Source organism: Callorhinus ursinus, unplaced genomic scaffold, assembly GCF_003265705.2.
Source record: "Callorhinus ursinus isolate GAN/ISIS: 27379988/994484 unplaced genomic scaffold, GSC_fseal_2.0 scaffold38, whole genome shotgun sequence".
Taxonomy (NCBI): domain Eukaryota; kingdom Metazoa; phylum Chordata; class Mammalia; order Carnivora; family Otariidae; genus Callorhinus; species Callorhinus ursinus.
Genome location: NW_027397100.1, coordinates 5,462,072 through 5,482,534, shown reverse-complemented (window position 1 = coordinate 5,482,534; position 20,463 = coordinate 5,462,072). Strand labels below are relative to the sequence as shown.

General features: G+C 43.3%; 1 protein-coding gene across 4 annotated transcripts in view; it reads right to left on the bottom strand.

Annotated features, from left to right (window-relative positions):
* Positions 1-20,463, bottom strand: part of CHD6 (chromodomain helicase DNA binding protein 6) — a 192,856-nt gene that overhangs the window by 14,146 nt on the left and 158,247 nt on the right. For all 4 annotated transcript variants that reach the window (XM_025875413.2, XM_073880411.1, XM_073880412.1 and 1 more), the window contains 6 exons: positions 9,035-9,095; positions 8,105-8,321; positions 6,539-6,747; positions 3,902-5,443; positions 749-900; positions 178-384 (listed from right to left, as the gene is read on the bottom strand). In XM_025875413.2, coding sequence (XP_025731198.2) covers positions 178-384; positions 749-900; positions 3,902-5,443; positions 6,539-6,747; positions 8,105-8,321; positions 9,035-9,095 — 2,388 coding nt within the window. The remainder of the gene's footprint in view (positions 1-177; positions 385-748; positions 901-3,901; positions 5,444-6,538; positions 6,748-8,104; positions 8,322-9,034; positions 9,096-20,463) is intronic.

The window sequence follows — 20,463 nt, the reverse complement described above, 5'->3', positions numbered from 1 at the left end:
AAAAACCAAAGAGAAAAACCAAAAGCAGAAAGAGAGAAAGAAAGAAGGAAAGAGAGAAAAAAAGAAAAAAACCCCTATCCACTCAGTAAGTATTTGCTGAATGAAATGACTCAACTGAGAAGTGCAAAGCATTGTTCACTGCTTGTGTCACAGCCGATGCGGCGCTCGGGGCCTCACCTTCTGGATCGGGGCCACCAATGCTGCACTACTGCTGAAGCCAAGTTCGGTCACTTCTGGCTCCGAAAGGCTCCCCCGAGAACCAGCACTGCTGCTTAACACTGGCGGGGGCAGGGTGCCCGAGGGCTCGTACTGCTGGCCCGACGGCCACTTCCCCTTTAACACCACATGGCAGATATTATCCAGGCGGTTGATTATCACGCGATCCTATAAAAAAGACCAAATGCTCTGAGGAGTAAGCACCAAGCTACCCAAATTATCAAAGTCCCTAGAGATCACATGTCACGTTTTCTAACCAGAAGGGGTTGATTAGAAAAAAAGCACTCAGATGTACTCACTTTACAAGTCTTAAAATAAGTTCTATGGTCTGGACAATGAAAATTAAAATTAAAGCCACGGAGCTTTAAATACGAAGACAGTTTTATCTTATGGTCGAGTGTGTATTTCTTTAATGTTCATATGTGACATTACTAATACCTTTTCAGGATATTAGACATTTCTCTGAGCTCATACTCAAATACTCCACAAGCTGAGAATGCTTTGGGTAGAGAATGCATGCTCTGGGGAGTACCTTTGGCCACTCGGAGAAGGAAAAGAGGGTCTTCTCCTGGAGCAGCTGAGCAATGGTGGGAGCCCGAGCCTCCTGCAGGTCGTCCCCAAGGTCTCCTGCAATGCCTGATGTTGAGCTTTTGCTCTCCTCTTCAGAATATTTCCCTGGGTAATCTGCAAAGAAGGGTTTAAAAAATTAATCCGGTACTTGGGAGTCTATAATGATCTGAATGATGAAGACACCTGATCTGTCTTTTCAAAAAATTAGCCCATTCTGTGCTAACTTATTTGAAATTGAACATTAATTAGCACGCTATTTCCAGAAGAACCCTATCAGTTAAGCCATAAATGCAGATCCTTTCTCTAGGGCTATCCATGCAAGTCATGTGATAATTCTGCATCCACACACCAACAAAAACAACAAAAGAAAAGAGGAGGTTGTCCTGTGTACCCAAGAATGAGAGCGGAATGAGCACCGAGAGGCTTGTACATGCGGTGTAGCTGACAAGAGGAAACTGAACATTATAATACTCATACATTTGAAGGCAGTCTTTGAAATGTAACACAGCAAGATGCTGATGTTAACGATGATGGATGAAAAGTCCTGAAACTTACAACAAAGGTAAAATAGACCTGCTTCATGTCAAAAATGACAAACCTAGAACATTTAGATTACTTCATCAATGGAAAGAAATGGAAATGCGACTCATTCTTTTACGTTTCAGTGGTGAAAGTTTATTATCAATGTGAAATGGATCTTTAAAGACCCACTTACCGCTAAGGGAGGGAATGACAGGGAATGAACAAAGGGTAGCAAAACGTCCAGTGCAGGAAAAGTGGTGAGCCTCCTTTCTTGTGAAATGACAAGGAATGTCGATCCTTTGAAATGTGGAGATTTCACTTGTGACTGTGCACCAAGTCTAGGAGCTGCAGGGACCTCCCACCATGAACAGGACCTTGCTAGGTTAGTGGATTCAAGGATATACAAGACAGATGTGGCCCTGACCCTCAGACTCTAACGGTTTCATGGGGGAAAGACAAGAAAACAGTGATAATAAATGAATATAACTAGAGGGGCACCTGGGTGGCTCAGTCGTTAAGCGTCTGCCTTCGGCTCAGGCCATGATCCCAGGGTCCTGGGATCAAGCCCCGCATCAGGCTCCCTGCTCCGTGGGAAGCCTGCTTCTCCCTCTCCCACTCCCCCTGCTTGTGTTCCCTCTTTCACTGTCTGTCTCTGTCAAAAAATAAATAAAATCTTAAAAACAAAAAATACAACTATATACAGTGGCGAGTGCTATAAAAAGAAACAAGCTGTCATGATAGGGAGTAAGAGCTGGTGGAAGGGAGGGCTTCTCGAAGGAGAGAACACCGAGAGAGGAAGACAATGGTTGCTCTGGACGTGCTGAGGGACTAGACACTGCCAGGGGGAAAGTACGAAGATGACAGTATAGGGCAGAATCATTTAGGTAATGCTCAATTCTGTAGGTCATGATAGAAAATTCGAATTTTACTCTCCCTCCGACGGGGAACATCACTGAAAGGTTTCAAGCAGAGAGGCTGGATTTGAGTTTTAAGAAAAAGTAATGATGTGTGAGAGAAAACCCTGGACAAAGAGCCAGGAGATCTGGGGGCTGGCCCTGACAGTTGTACCAATTACTGCTCCTTGACAGTAGACTTCCAGGTGCAGAAACAGACCGACCTCCTCTGCCCCACCTGTTCCATGTCTCCTGTGTGTGGAGGACCCCCTCTGAGGTCTGCAAAAGCGTTCTGAAAAGCGCTGGCACAAGGGGGCCTGCCCATGACCGTGTGCGCCGCTCACCGAAGCTCAGCAAGCTGACACTGCTCAGGGCGCTGATGGACAGATGTTCCTCCTCTAAAGCCATATTCTTCTACACTCTGCACTCATTTCACTGCCTGGACTTCCATAGACTATTTGGTGATTTCCCCCACAACAAGGCTCAAAAATCAACGGGGGTTTTATAATCTAACACACGGCAACAATCCTTTGTGGCCTAGGCTGAGGACGGACAAGGTCAGAGATGGGCTCCCCCTGGGTCAGCTGGGGCTACAAGGCGATTAAACTACTTTCAGTAGCCTCTCTGTCATTATCCTAGCTAGCGTGTAAATTTTAACTTGAGTCTGGAACCCGTCTCAAGGGAGTCACTAATCACAATGACTGAAATCAAAGGTGAGGGAGCTTATAATAAAAGGGAAGCTAGATCATGCAGGGAAGCTTAGGTAAGCTCCCCTCCGTCTTTCCCTCTGTGATGTAAAAGTCACTGTTGCAGAAGGAGAAGGCTGTGTCTGTCTAAATCCCTGAGTACCTCACCCAGCATTAGGCCAGACACAAACAGGGATTTTGTCTTTTGTGGGGTTTTTTGGACAATAACAAGGATAAATAGAATGATTTTTGTTCACTCTAAAATGCCCTCTCGGGTCTGAAGAAGTAAAAACAACAGTTAAAAAGTTAAAAACCATTTCTTGTTGCTCAGAATCTCCAATCAATGTATTTATATCCCTTCAAGGGGATATAGCTGAGTCACTTAGACTCTTAACATTTAAAAAGTCCTCCTAACCTAAAGCCTTATCTAAGACTTCCCTTTTTAAAAAGCTCAAATGTATTTGTATTTTTGAGTTACTTATAATTTTGTTATTTTTACTCCTGTTATTAAAATGAATCTAAACCAAATGCACCAACATTGAATCACAAGGTTTGGACAATGACAAGAATAAACAGCACTATCTTTTCTCACCTTAATAAAGATCACATTTATTTGTATTTTTGTGGAGTTTCTGAACAATTAACTCCCCCCTATAGAAAACTGCAGGTTCTTGACATTCCCAGGCTTTTCTACTTTAACCGGTTTGAAGGACTTCGCCTAGTGGAAGAACAAGTTCCTTCCCCTCGACACCACATGTAGCATCTACCATAAAGAAGCATATAAGCCCTGCCCAAATCACACGGCTAATTCGGCAAAGGTGCTACAATTGTTTATAATCATCCTCAATGTTCTGGAATGATCAGAGTTAAGCTCTTGTCTCACTCTCAGACAAGGCCTGTGACCTCTGGTCTTAAACCACAGGGAGCGTGGGCAGGTGTGACTCAGAAGCTGCGTGCCCCACCCCGCCACGTGAGGACTGGCTCACCCAAAATACCACAGACCCCAGACTGTACCTTGAGCATGGCCGTTCCCATCTCTGTCATAATCATCTTTACTCTCAAAATCCATGTCTTCGGACTTGAGCTCACTGGCTTCCGGATACACAGGGAGACCTTTTCTCCCCTCTGCACTGTCCTTCCACGGCTCTTTTAACAGCGCGTGCTTCCCCTGACCGGGCTCTGCCGGAGGGGCAGGGGGCTCCGCCTCCACTGTGATACTATTGGTTTTACTTTTGTACGTGTCTGGGTTATAACCCTTGGGTTTCTCCACTTCAAACTCCGCATCCTCGAGGCCGCGTGTCCACCCCTCCGCGTGCTTGCAGTGACACAGACAGGCTGCTTGAGGAAACGCCCCCTGCGGTCCAGGGCTCTGGCCCGCGGCCTCCTCCCCATGGAAGCCTCGGCTCCTTTCCCTCAGGGCATCAGCAGTGGGCTCAGCTAGATGCACAACCTCGGGCCTTTGCCTCAGGCCTGCGGCCGTGCCTACACTCTCCTCTTCCTCCTCCTCATCGCTGTGGTCCTGACTCAAAACCAATTTCCTTTCTAAGCTTTGGTTTTCTAATAAATCAATTAATTGCTGATCTGATGACAGGCTTCTTCTGGAGTCACAGACACTAAGATTGCACATATCTACAAACCCACTTTCCTTTCCTTGATCCAAGGAAGGGGAAGCTAAGCGTTTGGCTTCTAGCTGCCCAATGCTGTCAGGTCTCTGCCCTGTGTCACTGCAGAGCTCCCCTTCCCTCGAAAGAGACAGCAACAGATGTTTTCCATTTTTGATGTTCATCTGAGCGACTCCTGCTTCTAAGCTGTCCATAAAAGAGGGGCCTGCAGGTGTTTCTGCTTCGCAGCCACCAGGCTGCCAATTCCCGTCCTCGCTGGCCGAGACGGCCAGAGCATCCCTTCTGAGTTCTGTCCTGGTAGTTGGGCTCTCCTGAAAGGAGCCTGGCTCCCGACTCAGGGCCTTCTTACCATACATCATGCCCTCCAAGGACTCAGGCAGCAGACGTTCATCATGGGGGATGGAAATGACATCGTGAACTTTAGAAATAAAGTTTTCACAAGGCATGTCAGATAAACTGCCCGCAGGTGCAGCAGGATGATCATCTCTACCTTCTATTTTCACTAGATTCTCAGGCTCATTTTCAAGGGGCTCTGAAGTCCTGCTCATCTGAGTGTATGTGAGAGATTCGTATAGTCTGGAGCTGGTCTGGTAAAGGCAACAGAGACTTTCTGGTGCCTGGGTGTCCGTTCTCTTATGTTGGGCATAGTTTCTGTAGGCGTCCAGGAAGGACAGCTGGGGGTCGGCCATGATGTAATAGTCAGTGCGGTTCAGCCCATGTTTGGCAGTGCCGACGAGCAGGTCTCGATCATGCTTCCCACACTCCCACCAGACTGGGAGGTAGAGGCTGGGCCTGCAGAGCTGGAGGCGCTCGTGCAGCTGCGGACACCTCAGCACTTGCTCTCGGACCTTCCGCAGCAGTTCAATACGGTACAGAGTTCTCGCGGCCCGTTCCTCAGTGATGGGTTCCACGTAGATGCTGGGATCTGGGGGACCTGGAAAGGCCAACACAGAGCCTATCACTGAAGGCAGCCCCAGGACACCTGCCACCCACCTGAGCCCCTGGGTCTCTGGTCTAACAGCTTAGCTCCCTGGTTCCCCAGCACACAGTCTGAGGTGCATGTGCCCCTGACACCACGAAAAGCTACGAGAATGGAAGGTTTCTATGAAACAAGGCCAGACCCAGTGAGGGTGAAAGAGGAGCACGAAAACTTCGGTTCTAGAAGGTAAGCGTTCATTCAGTAAGCGTGTACTGTGCCCTCTACCTGAAGTACCGTACACACGTCACTGAGCGCTCACAATGCTAGGCTGTAGCATCATTATCCCCGTTTAAAGGATGAAGAAGGAGGCTCAGATATGCCAACTTGCTCAAGGTGGCAGAACCAGGATTGGAGGCCAGGTCTTGTCAGTGGGACTGCAAGGCCCAGCTCCTTACAATCTATCCAGCTCCCTGGTTTTAATGAAAACACCCTAACCATGTCACACGGGGGCATGCTGCTCTCAGCCCAGGACCCACACTGGGTGGACTCCATGTTTGTTTTAGCCTTTCTACAATATAGTCAGATGAGCCACATCTAGTTTATCTACAAAGTGTGAGGCGGGCGAGGGACAAAGAGGAAGCTGCAGCGTCTCAACCAGGAAGCAATTTCTCAGAAGGGGTCTCTACTGGATCAGGGCATGTTTAAAAGACAGCCACTTACTTTCTATAGTTACAAGTCAATACACGAGAAAATAGTTAAAAGTTCCTAAGATATAATCTAAGGAGGGAGCAAAGTTCACCACAGAATAAATCTCTGAGACTTAACAATACGCTGGAGAAGGTAATTAACAGTAGCTTCTCCTCTGTGAGGTGTTAATCTGAATTTCAATTTTTGTTGACGTTGCATCGTTTTGGGATAGAGATTTCACTTTATGAGGGGTGGACCCAATGAGCAGTCCATGAATTTGTGAAAACCCACTTGTCTTTACCTGAATTCTTCAGGTAGACTCTACTCTTACAATCAAGATTACCTGAAGTGATTCCGTACCTTGGAAACAAACACGCCCCTTCCCTGTGGCACTGGGGACAGAGGGACAGAGAACTTTCTTACCGCTATCCTTCCATGTGGGCAGACGACAGACATTCCGGCACATGGCCACAAAACTATAGAAGTAGTGCTCCAGGCTCTCATCCGACTTCTTGTCCAAACGGGAAATGATGCGGAACTGTGTCCAGTCAAAAGTTTTCTTTTCTTGATCATAAACAACCCCGAAGGAGGACACTGCTCTATAGAAGTCGGCTTGCTCTCTCCTAGTCCACCTTGGGATTTAATCAGAAAGGGAGAGTGAGCTGTTTTCCCTTAAGAGAAAAAAAAAAAAGCCAAAAACTACTTACTGAGCACCTACTAGGAGAGTCCATGGAGTCAAGAAAGCAGGTGGGCCTGGTTTACCTATTTAATTACTTTTATTTAAGTTAAATTGGGCTGAGAGGCTTATAATGAAAACAGCCTATTATCCTACCACCACTTTCAAATCTCTCAACTTTTTCTTCCGGTATTTATCTATTTCTAAGTCATGTGTGCAGACCTGCTGTCTCCTGATTCATTAATTTTAGAGATTCCCTTGTTTGTTTCTGCTGATGGGAGATGAAGATCTTAAAATACTCTGTATGCTTAAATATTTTTCCTGATTTTGCCCCCCATATGACAACACAGAATCAGAATCCTGGAGGGACCTGAAATTCACCCCCTTTCTTTTCCTGATGAGGAGATTGGTCCAGAGAAGGGAAGTGACTCCCCCAGCCACACAACTCCCCCGACCCCTATTTCACGTTGACTTTCTTCCAGGTTTTATTTAGGCGGGTAGCCCATATCTAGGACACTAAGGTTCTCCAGCCTCTACATCCTGTAGGGTTAAGATAATGATGGAAGGTGGTTGGATTATTACACCCTGCCCATAGTCTTTCTGTCCGCAGCATGAGGACAGCCTTCTAAAGGAGTCAGGCCAGGAGTAGGGTGAGGGGCTCAGTGGAGGACTGAGAAGCAGGGGAGAAGGGCTCGAGTTCTTCTCTTTGGAGCTGTGAAAGATGAGAGACATATTTTCCCTGAATTACCAAATTTCATAAAGTCAGAAGGCGTACACAGAAGTGGATTTGCTATTTTTTCTACTTGGTATTCTTTTCATTCACTGGATGTTACATCAGAAGGATGGATGGAAAGACTCAAAGAACTACAACTCTATTGATTTTTTTCTGGTGGCATCATTCCTAGCCTGTGTTGGCCTTCTGTGGCCATTTTTGGTGTATCCCCCTCCTTCTGGGCTGGCATTTTATAGTACTTCCTGTTTTCAAAGGCTTGATAAGGACTGGTAGAAGAACATGGTCTGATATATGCTAATTTTAAATCACATTTCTAGGGATTGGGGTCCAACTTAAGGAAGAGGGTCAAGTTGGAAAATCACAGAAGTCTGGGAATTGTGAACAAGAGGGTTTCCTAGATCTCATCAACTCCCCAGCCAGCACGACAATACCATCACTGGAGGCTGGACTGAATTAATTCTGGAGACCACCTAACTTGACAACGAGAACATTTAATGCACTTGGTCTCTAGCTATCAGCATTCCCTTGTCACCTTTACTCGTCGGCAGCTCCATATGCCCTTTGGGTCACTGACTTTTACCTCTTTTGAGCTTCCTTGTTGATGAGATCCATTTCTGAGGTTCTCCTGAACATCTCTTCCTGGACCCAGTATCCTTGGTTACCTGGTCCCAGAATTTCCGGTCGGCAGAGTTCTTTGCGGTTACAGCGCTGGTACACGGTGACCAGACGTCTGAGGCGAGCCGTGAGAGCAGATGAAACTGGCCAGGGTGATTTGTCTGGGTCGGAGCCATCCTGGGCTTCAAACATCAGTGAGGATATTAGTATTTACAAACAGAATCAAAACAAAGGTGGCTATTTTTGTTGTTTTGTTTAAATAAGAACACAGCTGACTCAAGGACCTGATCAATCGGCTCAGGAGCAAGGCAGAGCTGGAAGGGCTGCAATTCTGCTTTAGAAACAGCTTTCGGTTGTGGTTGGCTCTGTCATCTCTCACGTACAAATATGTCTGTCCACGGGGGCAGAACCAATTCAGGGACCTTGCTCTAAGGCATGGGAACGAGCAGGCCCTCTGTGGCCTTCTCCATCTACAACTATGGGCTTCTGTGTAGCTGGGTCTTCCAACTGCCAAAGACTTACGTTAAGTTCAAATTCAGAAAAAACTAAGCAAAAAAAACCCAAACCACATCAAACCAATCCTCCCTAACGTCTCTCCCACCAAATGAATTAAATAAATAATAAATCAATGAAACCACAATTCCTTTTCCTCTCCCTGACTCCATCCTGACCTCAGATATCACTGATCTCACTTCTGAATTTCAACGACAGGTGGCGGAAGCCTGCCAGAGCCCCATTCAAGCTCCATGTGTGACTCCAAGAGAGTCTGATGAAAGTCAACTGGGCTTTTTAAAAGAGCCTCCTTAAAAAAGCGCATATTTATTACATGTGAACTCCAGGATAACTACAAACTGGGACCTTACTTTTCTTTGCCTTCAGAAGGACACAGTCTCACCTGCCTGGCTGTCATCCTTCTTTTCACCAAAAATGCCATCACCTCCATCACGGGAACTCTCCTAGGGAGAAAGGAAGCCATGCCATCAGTAAAGCTGCAGCCCAAGACAAACCAGCTCAGACAGCCCCCATACAGCAGGAGCTCTCTCCTGCCCACGGACACCTCAAAGACCTAAATCGTCCCCGGTCAATAAAACTTACTTGTGCAGTTTTAAAAGAACCAGAAAGCAGTTTATTTAAAATAAGCATTTTTAACTAGGACTGTATGAATGATTCTGTCTGCAGAGAATTAGCTGAAAGAACGATGAGCTGGCATGCTCTCCCTGGCAATTACATTTTACAAGCACTATTTTAGTTGTGAATTTAAATATTTGCGTTACCATCATCTCTTGCAATTTAATACTGTCATTTCACAAAGGTTGTGCCTGCATTTTGCTTTCTTTTTTCTTTTTTGCTGTGGAAAAAGTATGATGTTCATGTTCATTACGGTTAGCTTACTTCACAGCAATAGATGCTCTTGTCCTAAAACGTGACTGCTCCAGACATGAGACCTGATGGCGCAAAACCCCCAGGAATTTAAAATTAAAATCACAACTGAGGCTCCAAGTGAATCTGGAGTAATTTCACAGGCACAGAGCTTATCCAAGTTGGAGCGTTTGTCAAACTGCCTCTAATGGATTCTTTACAAACCCTTTCTTGGTCTCAGTAGGGAACTCTGGAAGTTCTTTATATATGGTGTGTGGGAGAGTTTGGGGGTGGGAGAAGAGAGAGTGCTATTTTTCAGCTGGACCCCATTTTTAACATGAAAACTTACTGTCTTTTTGATTAGCATCTTTTGACCTCAATGATGGAAGAGAATAACCCCAGTACTGGAGACTTTGGCCATGTTAGGGAGGGTCAGATCAGAGTAAGGGTCAGCAGTCCGTGGTCTGCAGACTGTTTTTGTGTGGCCCTCAAGCTAAGAAGAGTTTTTACACCTTTGAAGGGAAGAAGAAAAAGAAGAGGAAGGGGAAGAAGAAAACGGGAAGTGGGAGAGGGAGAAGAATATGCAACAGATTCACTATCTGGTCCTTTACAGGAAATGTTTGCTGCCTCCTGGAAGAGTGCACACAGCACAGACCAGGGATCTAGGTTCAGTAGGAACGGAGTGACACCTATGACTGGCAATAGTCAAAATTCTAACCATTCTCTTAGGTCCCTAATACGATGGAAGAGGCTGAAAAAGAAAACTGTGAAAAGGCAGAGAGCAGGGGCACATTTTCTCTCTTACAAAATAGTGGTAATAGCTAACATCACGGAGGATCATGTGAAACCCTTTACATGGCTAATCTCCTTTAGTTCTCAGAACTGCTTCATGAGGTAAAACTATGACTCTCCTCATTTTACAGATGCAGAAAACAAGCCCTGGAGAGGTTCTGTAACTTGCTCAAGGTCACACAGCTGGGTTTCAAACACAGTAGTCTGATGATGACAGCCTACACTTTCAACCACTCCAACCATCCAAAAAAGGGCAAAACAAGAGTCTGGGCTGAAGCTTTGTTTTGGAGAGTGAAACATATTTAGAATTGGAGAACACCAGTTCAATCTCTTCCTTGTCCCAAACGGTTTCTTGCCATCTAAGTGAAGAGATGGCAACCTCAGGCTCATCTACTGTGCCATTTTAGGGTGGGACTTAAATATGCCACCTCATCCTCCCCCACTACTTGGGTGGTTACAAAATAAGCAAAAAACTACCAACCACGCCCTGTATCCTTTCCTGCCCCCAAGAATATTTTTGAGTATCCTCACAATATCCACAAAGATCCTTTGAACACTGAAACTTATAATTATAGACACTTCCAGGCAGAGAAACATCCTACAGCCTACAAAATGTAGGAGTGAGGTGCCAGAGCTACCATGCTCATTATGTTGATGGGTGGCTAACTTGGGCATCCCCACACCCCAGATCCACATGGTGACTCCCAGCTTTGTGTGAGGCAGACATGCATGACCTGCAAGTTTTCCTTCTGGGGAAGTTTCTGTTGGTGCATAGTAACAACACGAGTATGGCAAGATTCTGGTATCGGCAAGTGCCTTTCTGTATATCCTGCACTCTCTTGGAGGCACCTCCTCTCTCTGGAAATGACAGAATGGAGAAGACTCGGCTCATCAATAGCCCAAGTGGAAAAGATGTCATAATCTTAGCTAATAACTGATGCAAAGTGCGTGTGTTACGTGTGGCTGCAGTGGCAGGCCGGGGTCACAGGAAGCACACGGAAAGCCCTGTGTCTGACGTACACAGTTTAACGTTTAGTATTTCAACATCTGCTCTCTCAGACTGTGAATCGATCTCAAAGAAGCATTCATCTTAGAGGTGTGAATCTGTCGTTTCAGTGTGAAGGCTCGAGAGAGTGCTGACCACAAGAACCGCAAAACAAAGGAAACTGAAAACACAACAACAATACAAACAACACAAAGGAAACTGGTTATACTGTACGATTTCCACATCTGGAGCGTGCAGTGGTTTACAGTCTGACAGGTCTGTGGCTCTTTGGCCGTGGGCAAGCTGTTTCAATCTCTCAAGCTCATTTCTTCATTTGCAAAACGGAGGTAATAATACTTTATAGGGTGATTGTGGGGCACAAAGGAGTCGATTTTGTCGAGTGTTTAACCAAATGCTGGCCTGAAGCAAATGCCTCACAAATGGTGGCAGGGACTACGGGAATGCTAATGAACAGTCCCAACTACCACGTAGCCCCTCCCCGGTCCCATCTTTCACCTGCGTGGTGTGCTGTAAGGCAGGCTTTAGGACGCAGGGGACGGCAACAGCAACCACAGAGGTCTCCTGGGACCCGGGTCAGCGAGCTGCCAGATACTACACCGAGTGCTTTCGATGCTGTTTCTACTTACTCATCATTTATTCATTATTCCGTTTTGACAGGAGGAAACTGGAATGGGGAGGATGATCATCTCACCTAAGATCATACATAGTTATTAAGTGGTGAAGGTGGAATTAAAACCTAGAAGATCTGAGGGTTCTAGAGGGGAGGGGGTGGGGGGATGGGTTAGTCTGGTGATGGGTATTAAAGAGGGCACGTACTGCATGAAGCACTGGGTGTTATACACAAACAATGAATCATGGAACACTACCTCAAAATAAATAAATTAAAAAGACAAAACAAAACACAAAACCCAGAAGATCTGACTTCAGAGGAGGAGCTCTAACCATTAGGCAGTACTGCCTCCGGCAGGTGGGGCACACAGGATGCCGAATCCAGAGCAGTGTTCATTAACTAAGTCCAAACACGTCACTTCTCCGCTGGGGTAGTGGCATGCACAGACTCCCGGTTACTGAAAACAGAAGGTGCAGGCTCCCTTGTTTGTGGCCAGCCCCTTCGGACCTGGCTGCCTGCCCTATTTGGTCTTGATGTGATGAAGGTGGTGGCGGCAGCAGCACAGACCCAGTGGGATCTGCAGACCCAGAGAATTTCTTCTGTGCTCTAACGAGACCCTAGGATCAACACAACAGGCAAAGAGCTGTCCTCTTATATTGAGCAAACAAGTATTCCCTGAGTGCCAGGAAAAAATGGAACCCTTGTCTTTCCAGAGCCCATAGTCTGGTGGTCATGAGAGACATGCTGAAAAATACTGGCCATGCTGTGTGATTAGTGCTCCTAAACACAGTGGGAAAATAAGACAGAGTCACCAACTCTGCCAGACCCAAATCAAATAGGGGGAAAGACATCCACGAGGTGACTTTTGAGCTTCCTATTGAAGGACACAAAGAGGAGTTGGCCAGGAGAAGTTAAGAGCTCTCTGTGAGAGGTAACAGGATGTACAGAGGCAGAATTAAAAAGATCCCACTGTGGCTTTCATTTCGTGGGGGAGAAAACCAAGCATTCTACTCTCGCATAAACTTCATGTAGAAAGTAGATACACATCAAATGTCATTAACGTAACTCAAGGATTTTAATAGGGAAAGATCGCAGGGTGTAGAAAAAGATTGAGTAGGGGAGACACAACTCTTGTGTCCTCTAGCCAGTAGGACTTTTTTTTGAAGCTGATGAAAACTAATTCAGCTTCCCCTCTCTAGAATGGGATAAGAATAACACCTAACTGAAGGGGAAACATGCTTTGTTAGCTTGGAAGTACTCCATATTCAACTATTACTATTTGAGTTTAGAGAACCCTCAAACTCTGAACTTGTAAGAATAGAGTAATTGTTCACTTCCTAATTGAATTTTTCTTACGATGGGATTTGGACCATTTTAGGCATTAAGTTTCTCACGAGAGTTTTCCCAAGCTCACTCTGGCTATGACTTCATCTTCCATTTCCAGACCTTCTGTTTCAGAGAGCACCTGTAGCAGGTAGAGCTGCAGAGCAAGGACAAGACACGCTGACGAGATGTGACTGCATTAGTGGGCCACTACTTATCACTATTTCAGTTAAAAGAGCTGTCACTTTCCCTGTATCATATGAGGCTTGATACAGAGAGATTTTGTTTACAATTCGAGGTTCCAGAACATTCCAAACACAAGTAAACTTTCTAACTGCTCTAGGAAGTCTCTGCATATTCACTGACTCCAGCTGCATGTGAAATCTGTAACTGTTTACCAATCAAAGTTCTATTGGTATTAAAACAGAGAGAATGTGGGGAAAGGGAGTAAACTAGATCATCTCAAATGTCCCCTCTAACTCTGACATTCTGATTCTCCGACCCACACATTTTAAGAGGACAATAGCTATTAAAAAAAAAAAAATAAGAGGACAATAGCTATTGTGTGCTCTGGAAGGCGCCAGAACAGCGAGGGTCTGGAGACAATGCAATATAAAGAAAGGCAGAGGAACTAGGGGCCCTTCACCTGAAGAGACATTTAAAGACATGAAGGTAGCTAGCTGGCCTCAAGAATTTAAAATCCTATCAGAGAAGAGAGAAAGAACAGTTTTGTTCTTTGCAGCACCAGAAGAAAACTAAAGGGAACCAACCAGGAGTCAGATTTCTGGGACAGTATAAGGAGTTTCCTTGGAAGCCACCACATTTTTTTTTCTTCTCCCCATGGACTCCCGGAATTACCTAAACCTACCTGGAATGACCTCTGATGGCAAGGCTGCAGAGGGGATAGAACATTCAGAGACCACTCAGACATGTGTTAGGGCTCCTTGCAATACTGGGATTGTGCCAATCTAACAGACTAACCATCCCCTGTCTGTGCCCAAGTGTGTTTAATTCAGAGGAAGTCCTAGTTACAGACGATATAGGCTCTCTGGGCATCTTTAGCCCCATCCAATTGATCTGCCTGTGAACAGAACTGGGAAAAGGAAATACCCAACCAGTGTCTCTGGGGTTGGGGCAGGAGGTATGGGATGGGAGGGAAGCAGGGGTGGGACAGCAGACTGGGTTCAGATGTTGGCTGTTCCTCTACATCTGTTATTTTAGCACATGGACCAGAAGTCAAGCTTAATCTATTTATAATCTGTCCACCTCAAAATCTGGGAGAAGCCACGCCCCATTCTATCTGCTTTTGATTATATCCTATAGCCCAGGTTTTAGGGATTTCAAAAGCAAAATAAATAATACAGGCATTAATTTCATAAGTGAATAAAATGTAGTTCCAGAGAAGTTTAACCCTACTGTACAGAAACTTCAGTTATTTTACAATTCTGCCACAACCCCTTCGGTGCCCAGATCTCTCCAAGATCAAAAACGGATCAGCTAAGTGTATAAACCTGACGGCGAACAGCTTTCAGAGCCGGGCCGGCTGCGGCCGCCTTTCCATAGAAGCAGCATGTGTGTGCAGCTGAAATCCTTTCTACTTTACAGGCTGTGAAAACAACACTTGATTAGAGAACATAATACAAGAATATCTAGAAAATATCTAGTCTGAACTCTATCCTGGTAGACCTGGTAGAGCCGGACCTAAGTGTCCGCAGCCTTCCAATGAGGGCAGGAACATCAGAAGTGCCTACTATACTCAGCCGAGGTGAGGATCGATGGCAACAAATGGAAAAAGTGCTTTGGAAAAAGTAAAGTTCCATTAAGTATAAGGTATGACTTGCATTTCTCTGGTACTTGAACTGCTTCTATGTAATGATACATCCCAAATTCCAGACAAAAGGAGTAACAGGATAAGCTAGGGACTGGAACGGCAGAACCTGGACTTCAATTGTTGACATCAGAACCCAACTTCCTTTGGGTCAGGGTCAGAAGTTTCATGCTGATCTGCTTCAATCCACTGCTTCTCAAATCGTGGGGAGTTATGGAAACATATCTTTGATTATTATTTCCTACTTTGGGGAAGTGATGTCATTGTTACTGTTATAGGAATCAGAGCTGATGGGAGCCAAAGTAAATACCACACATTCTCCCAACTAGAACCAAAAGAAAAGAAATGATAACTTTTGGGTGGTGATGAAGAGAAGATGAGAGATTATCCTGGCAGTGGACTCAGTTGGGGACAACTGTACAGTAACCTCTGGGATTCAGAATCCATGAAATTCTACCAGATTCATTTGCTCTATAACTCAAAGCCAGAGAACATGTGTGGTCAAATGGTGCTGGGGCCCTGGTAAGGTTTCAGTCTGCTTATGCAAAGCCCCAGAAACTCATCTGTAAAATGCAATGCAGACTTCTGCTTCTGAGAAAATGCATGTTTCCCTATTCCTCACTCTAAGCACTATTAAGACCCCTGGACATTATATATGAAACAAACATAAGAAAACTCTGAAAGGTGAGAGAAGGCAAACCAACTAGGGACTTTGGGACCCAAGGAATGTCAGTGGTGAGTTCCACAGTTTTCTTTTTGACCTTATATATTTGGAGGGAAAGAAGCTGGTTACCTGGAAATGCCAAAGGGTACAGACAAAAAAAAAAAAAAAAAAAAAAAAGCCCCAAGAAAAGCCTGCTCTCTTTAGCAAAGGACCAGGAAAAAAGCAGGTTAGGAATATACAAAATGTTAAGACAACACCCACTATCCTCCAGCCCAAGAACACAAAAAACTGGCTCAACACATCCATGCCAGCAAAGGCCAGGTAGAGAATCTTGGCTTCCACCTTCACCAGGTGGTAATAGGACACCTCCTGCCCCTGCTGGGGTGATGTCAAAAAGCCAAGTAGGGAGCTGGGACTTTCATCTGTGAGAAGGAGTAATGAGGTCCCCATCCCCACCCACCCACGGTGTTAGCAAAGACCATGGGCAGAGCTGGACTTCCACTCCTGTCCAGCAATAATAAGAAACATCGCCCTCAGGTTTCATTGGGGGCTGGCTGGGAACGTGAACTTCTATTCCTACCTGGTAGCAACAAGGTCGTACCCGTCCCCTACCCCGCTCCCCTCAAGAGAGGAGTCAGAGGTAGTCAGCTAAAACAGAACTTTTAAATAAGATCCCGAGTCTTACAATATAATACCAAAATGTCCAGATTTCAGTGAAAAATCTTACCATATCATACCAAGAAACAGGAAGATCTCAAACCTAAATGAAAAAGAATAAACGCTACCACCGAGATGACAGAAATCTTAGAATTTGACATAAGAATTTAAAGCAGTCATCAAATGAGCAATGCTGAACATGCTCACCACAAATGAAAAAACAAAATCTCTGCAAAGAAACAAAGATCCAAAGAAGAACCAAAAAGAAATTTTAGATTTGAAAAATACACAAAAAAGAACCCTAAAAAGCAAAACACAAAACAAACAACAACTCAATCTCAATGGACAGTCTCACAGCAGAATGCAGAAGAAAAAGAAAAAAATCAGGGAACTCAAAGACACAAAAATATAAAGTACCCGATGTGAAAAACAGAAAAATAGATTTAAAAAAAATAAATAGGGCATTAGGGACCTGTGGGACTGTAACAAAGGGTTTTTTTTTTTTTTAAGATTTATTTATTTATTTATTTATTTATTTATTTATTTATTAGAGCGAGAGAAAGAGAAAGTGAGCACACAGAGGGAGAGGGAGAAGCAGGCTTCCCTCTGAGCAGGGAGCCCAATGCAGGGCTCAATCCCAGGACCCTAGGATCATGACCTGAACTGAAGGCAGATGTTTAACTGACCGAGCCATCCAGGCATCCCTGTAACAAAAGTTCTAATGTTCATATCATCAGAGGAAGGGAGAAAAGAAAGGGCTTGAAGAAATGATAGCTGAAAACTCTCCAAATTTGGCAAAAGACGTTTTAAACCTACAGATTCAAGAAGTGGAGAAAATCCCAAAAAGGATGAAGTCAAAGAAATCCATACACAAAAAATCATGGTTATACTTCCGAAAACTAAAGACAAAGAAAAAAATCCTGAAAGCAGCAAGAGAGAAATGATGCCTTACCTATAGGGGAAAAACAACTTGAATGACAGCAACTTTCTCATCAGAAACCACAGAGGCCAGAAGAAAGTGGCACATTTTTCAAGAGCTGAAAGAAAAGAACTGTCAACCCAGAGTCCTATATCCAGTGCAAATATTCTTCAGGAATGAAGGGGATATTAAGACATTCTCAAAGAAAAGCTAAGAGAAACGTCAACTGGACCTACCCTACAAGAATGGCTAAAGGAATTCTCATTCGCAAAGAAAAGCTAAGAGAAATGTCAACTGGACCTACCCTAAAAGAATGGCTAAAGAAATTCTCATTCGCAAAGAAAAGCTAAGAGAGAGGTCAACTGGACCTACCCTAAAAGAATGGCTGAAGGAATTTCTCTAAACGGAAAGAAGAAACCTTGGAACACCATAAAGAAGAAGGAATCCAGTAAACAAAATACAACTAAATACCACAGACTCTCCTTCTCCTCTTCAATTTTCTAAATTATACTGACAGTTGCAGCAAAAGTTGTAACATTGTCTGATATTGTTCTAAATGTATGTGGAAGAAATACTTAGGATCACTATATTGAAAATGGGGGGAGGGTAAGAAACAAAACTCGTAGTAAGGTTTCTACACTCTACTTGAATTGGTGAATGATCATACCAGTGGCTGTGATACTTAGTGTATATACAATAAAATATCTAGAAGAGCCATCAAAAAGCTGTTAAAAAACCAAAATAGATAAGAGATAAATAAAAAAGCAATCATAAAAGTGTTCAAGTAACCCAGAGAAAGGCAGAAAAAAAGAAAACAGAGAATCAAAAATCAGAGAAAATAATAAAATAAAATATCGGACTGAAGTCTTACTGTCTGAATAATTATATTAAGTATTAAGGGCTGAATACACCAACTCAATGACAGAGATTAGAATAATGCATTAAAAAGTATGACTCAACTCTATGTTGTCTACAGGACACTCACTTCAAGTATAACAATAATAGTAGGCTGAAAGTAAAAGAATGGAAAAAGTTGTAAGATGCAAACATTAATCAAAGGAAATCAGGAGTAGCTATATTAATGTCAGATAAAATACACTTCAGAGCAGAGCCAACTATCAGAGGTAGAGATGGACGTTACATAATGATAGCAGAGTCAATTTACCTAAGAAGACAAACCAAAATATGTCTGCACCAAACAAGAGGGCTGCAAAATCTGTGAAGCAAAAACTGATACAAATGAAAGGAGAAACAGACAAATTGATAATTATAATGGAGACTTCAATACTCCTCTCTCAGCAACTAATGAAACAACCAGACAGAAAATCAGCAAGGATACAGAAGAACTCAACAACACTATCAACCAACATGATCTAACTGACATTTATGCAATTATGTCAACATAAGTGCACCCAACAACAGCATAATACACATTGTTTTTCAAGTGCCCATGGAACATACACCAAGACAGACCATGTCCTGGGCCATAAAACAAACCTTAACAAATTTAAAACAACTGAAATAATAGTTTGTTCTTTGAACACAATAGAATCAAACTAGAAGTAAAAAAGAGAAAATAGGAAAATCTCCAAACACTTGGAAACTAAATAATACATGTCTAATGATCCATGGATCAAAGAGGAAGTCTCAAGAAAAATTTTTAAAAAATACATTAAATTGAATGAAAATGAAAATACAACATAGCAAAATTTGTGGGACATAGTTAAAATAATGCTGAGAGGGAAATTTATAGCAATGAATGCATACATTAAACAAACAGGAAAGTCTCAAAATGGTAATTTAAGCTCCACTCCAAAAATCTAGAAAAAGAAAAGGAACATAAAACCAGGGCAAGCAGAAGGAAGGGAGTAATAAAGAAGACAAATCAATGAAATTTTTTTATTTTTTTAAGATTTTATTTATTTATTTGATAGAGGGAGTGTGAGAGAGCATGAGCATGGGGGAGGGGCAGAGGGAGAGGGAGAAGCCGGCTCCCCGCTGAGCAGGGAGCCTGACATGGGGCTTGATCCCAGGACCCTGGGATCATGACCCAAGCTGAAGGCAGATGATCAACCGAGTCACCAGGTGCCCCAAAATCAATGAAATTTGAAAGAGAAGACAAAGAGCTGAAACAAAAAGCTGATTATTTAAGAAGATATAGACAAATCTCTAGTAAGACAGATAAAGAAAAAGAGAAAACACAAATTACCAGTATCAGGAATGAAAAAGGGAACAGCACTACAATTCAAAAGGATAAAAAAATACAATGAATAACACACAAATTTGACAACCTAGATGAAACAGACCAAATTCCTTAAAAAACACAAACTGTTACAACTTATTCAATATAAAATAGAGAGTTGGATTCATAATTTTAAAACTCCCTCAAAATTTCACGGGAGACTTCTACAAAACATTAAAAAAAATTAATACCAATTCTAAATAGCCTCTATTAGAAAACAGTTGGAGGGAACATCCAATTCACTTATAAAGCTAACATTACCCTGATATCAAAAGCAGATATAGTATACTGAAAGACAACTATAGACCAATACCCTCATGAATATAGATGCAAAAATCCTTAACAAAGTATCAGCAAGTAGAATTTAACAGTAAGAGCGCTCGCTTCGGCAGCACATATACTAAAATTGGAACGAATTTAACAATAAGAATCATATGCACCATGACGGAGCAGCATTTATCCCAGTTTATCCAGGGATGCAAAGCTGATTCAATATTTGAAAATCAATCAATGTAATCTACCATACTAAGAGCTAAATAAGAAAAATCACATGATCATACTAATCAGTACAAAAAATGCATTTGACAAAATTCAACATCTATTCATGATAAAAATTCTCAGAAAACTAGGAATACAGGGGAATGCCTCATATTTGATAAAGATCACCTCCAAAAAACCTAGACCTAGCATTATACTTAACGATGAAAGACTAAATGTCTTCCTCCTAGTATCAGGAACACGGCAAGAATGTCTGCTCTCAGCATTCATTCAACACAATCCCAGAAGTTTCAGACAGTGTAATACGGCAAGAAAGAGAAATACAAGGCACATAGATCAGAAAAGAAGAAATAACACTACCCCATTCGCAGACCACAGGGTTGTTGACGTAGAAAATCACAAAACACCTTAAATTTAAATTGTATT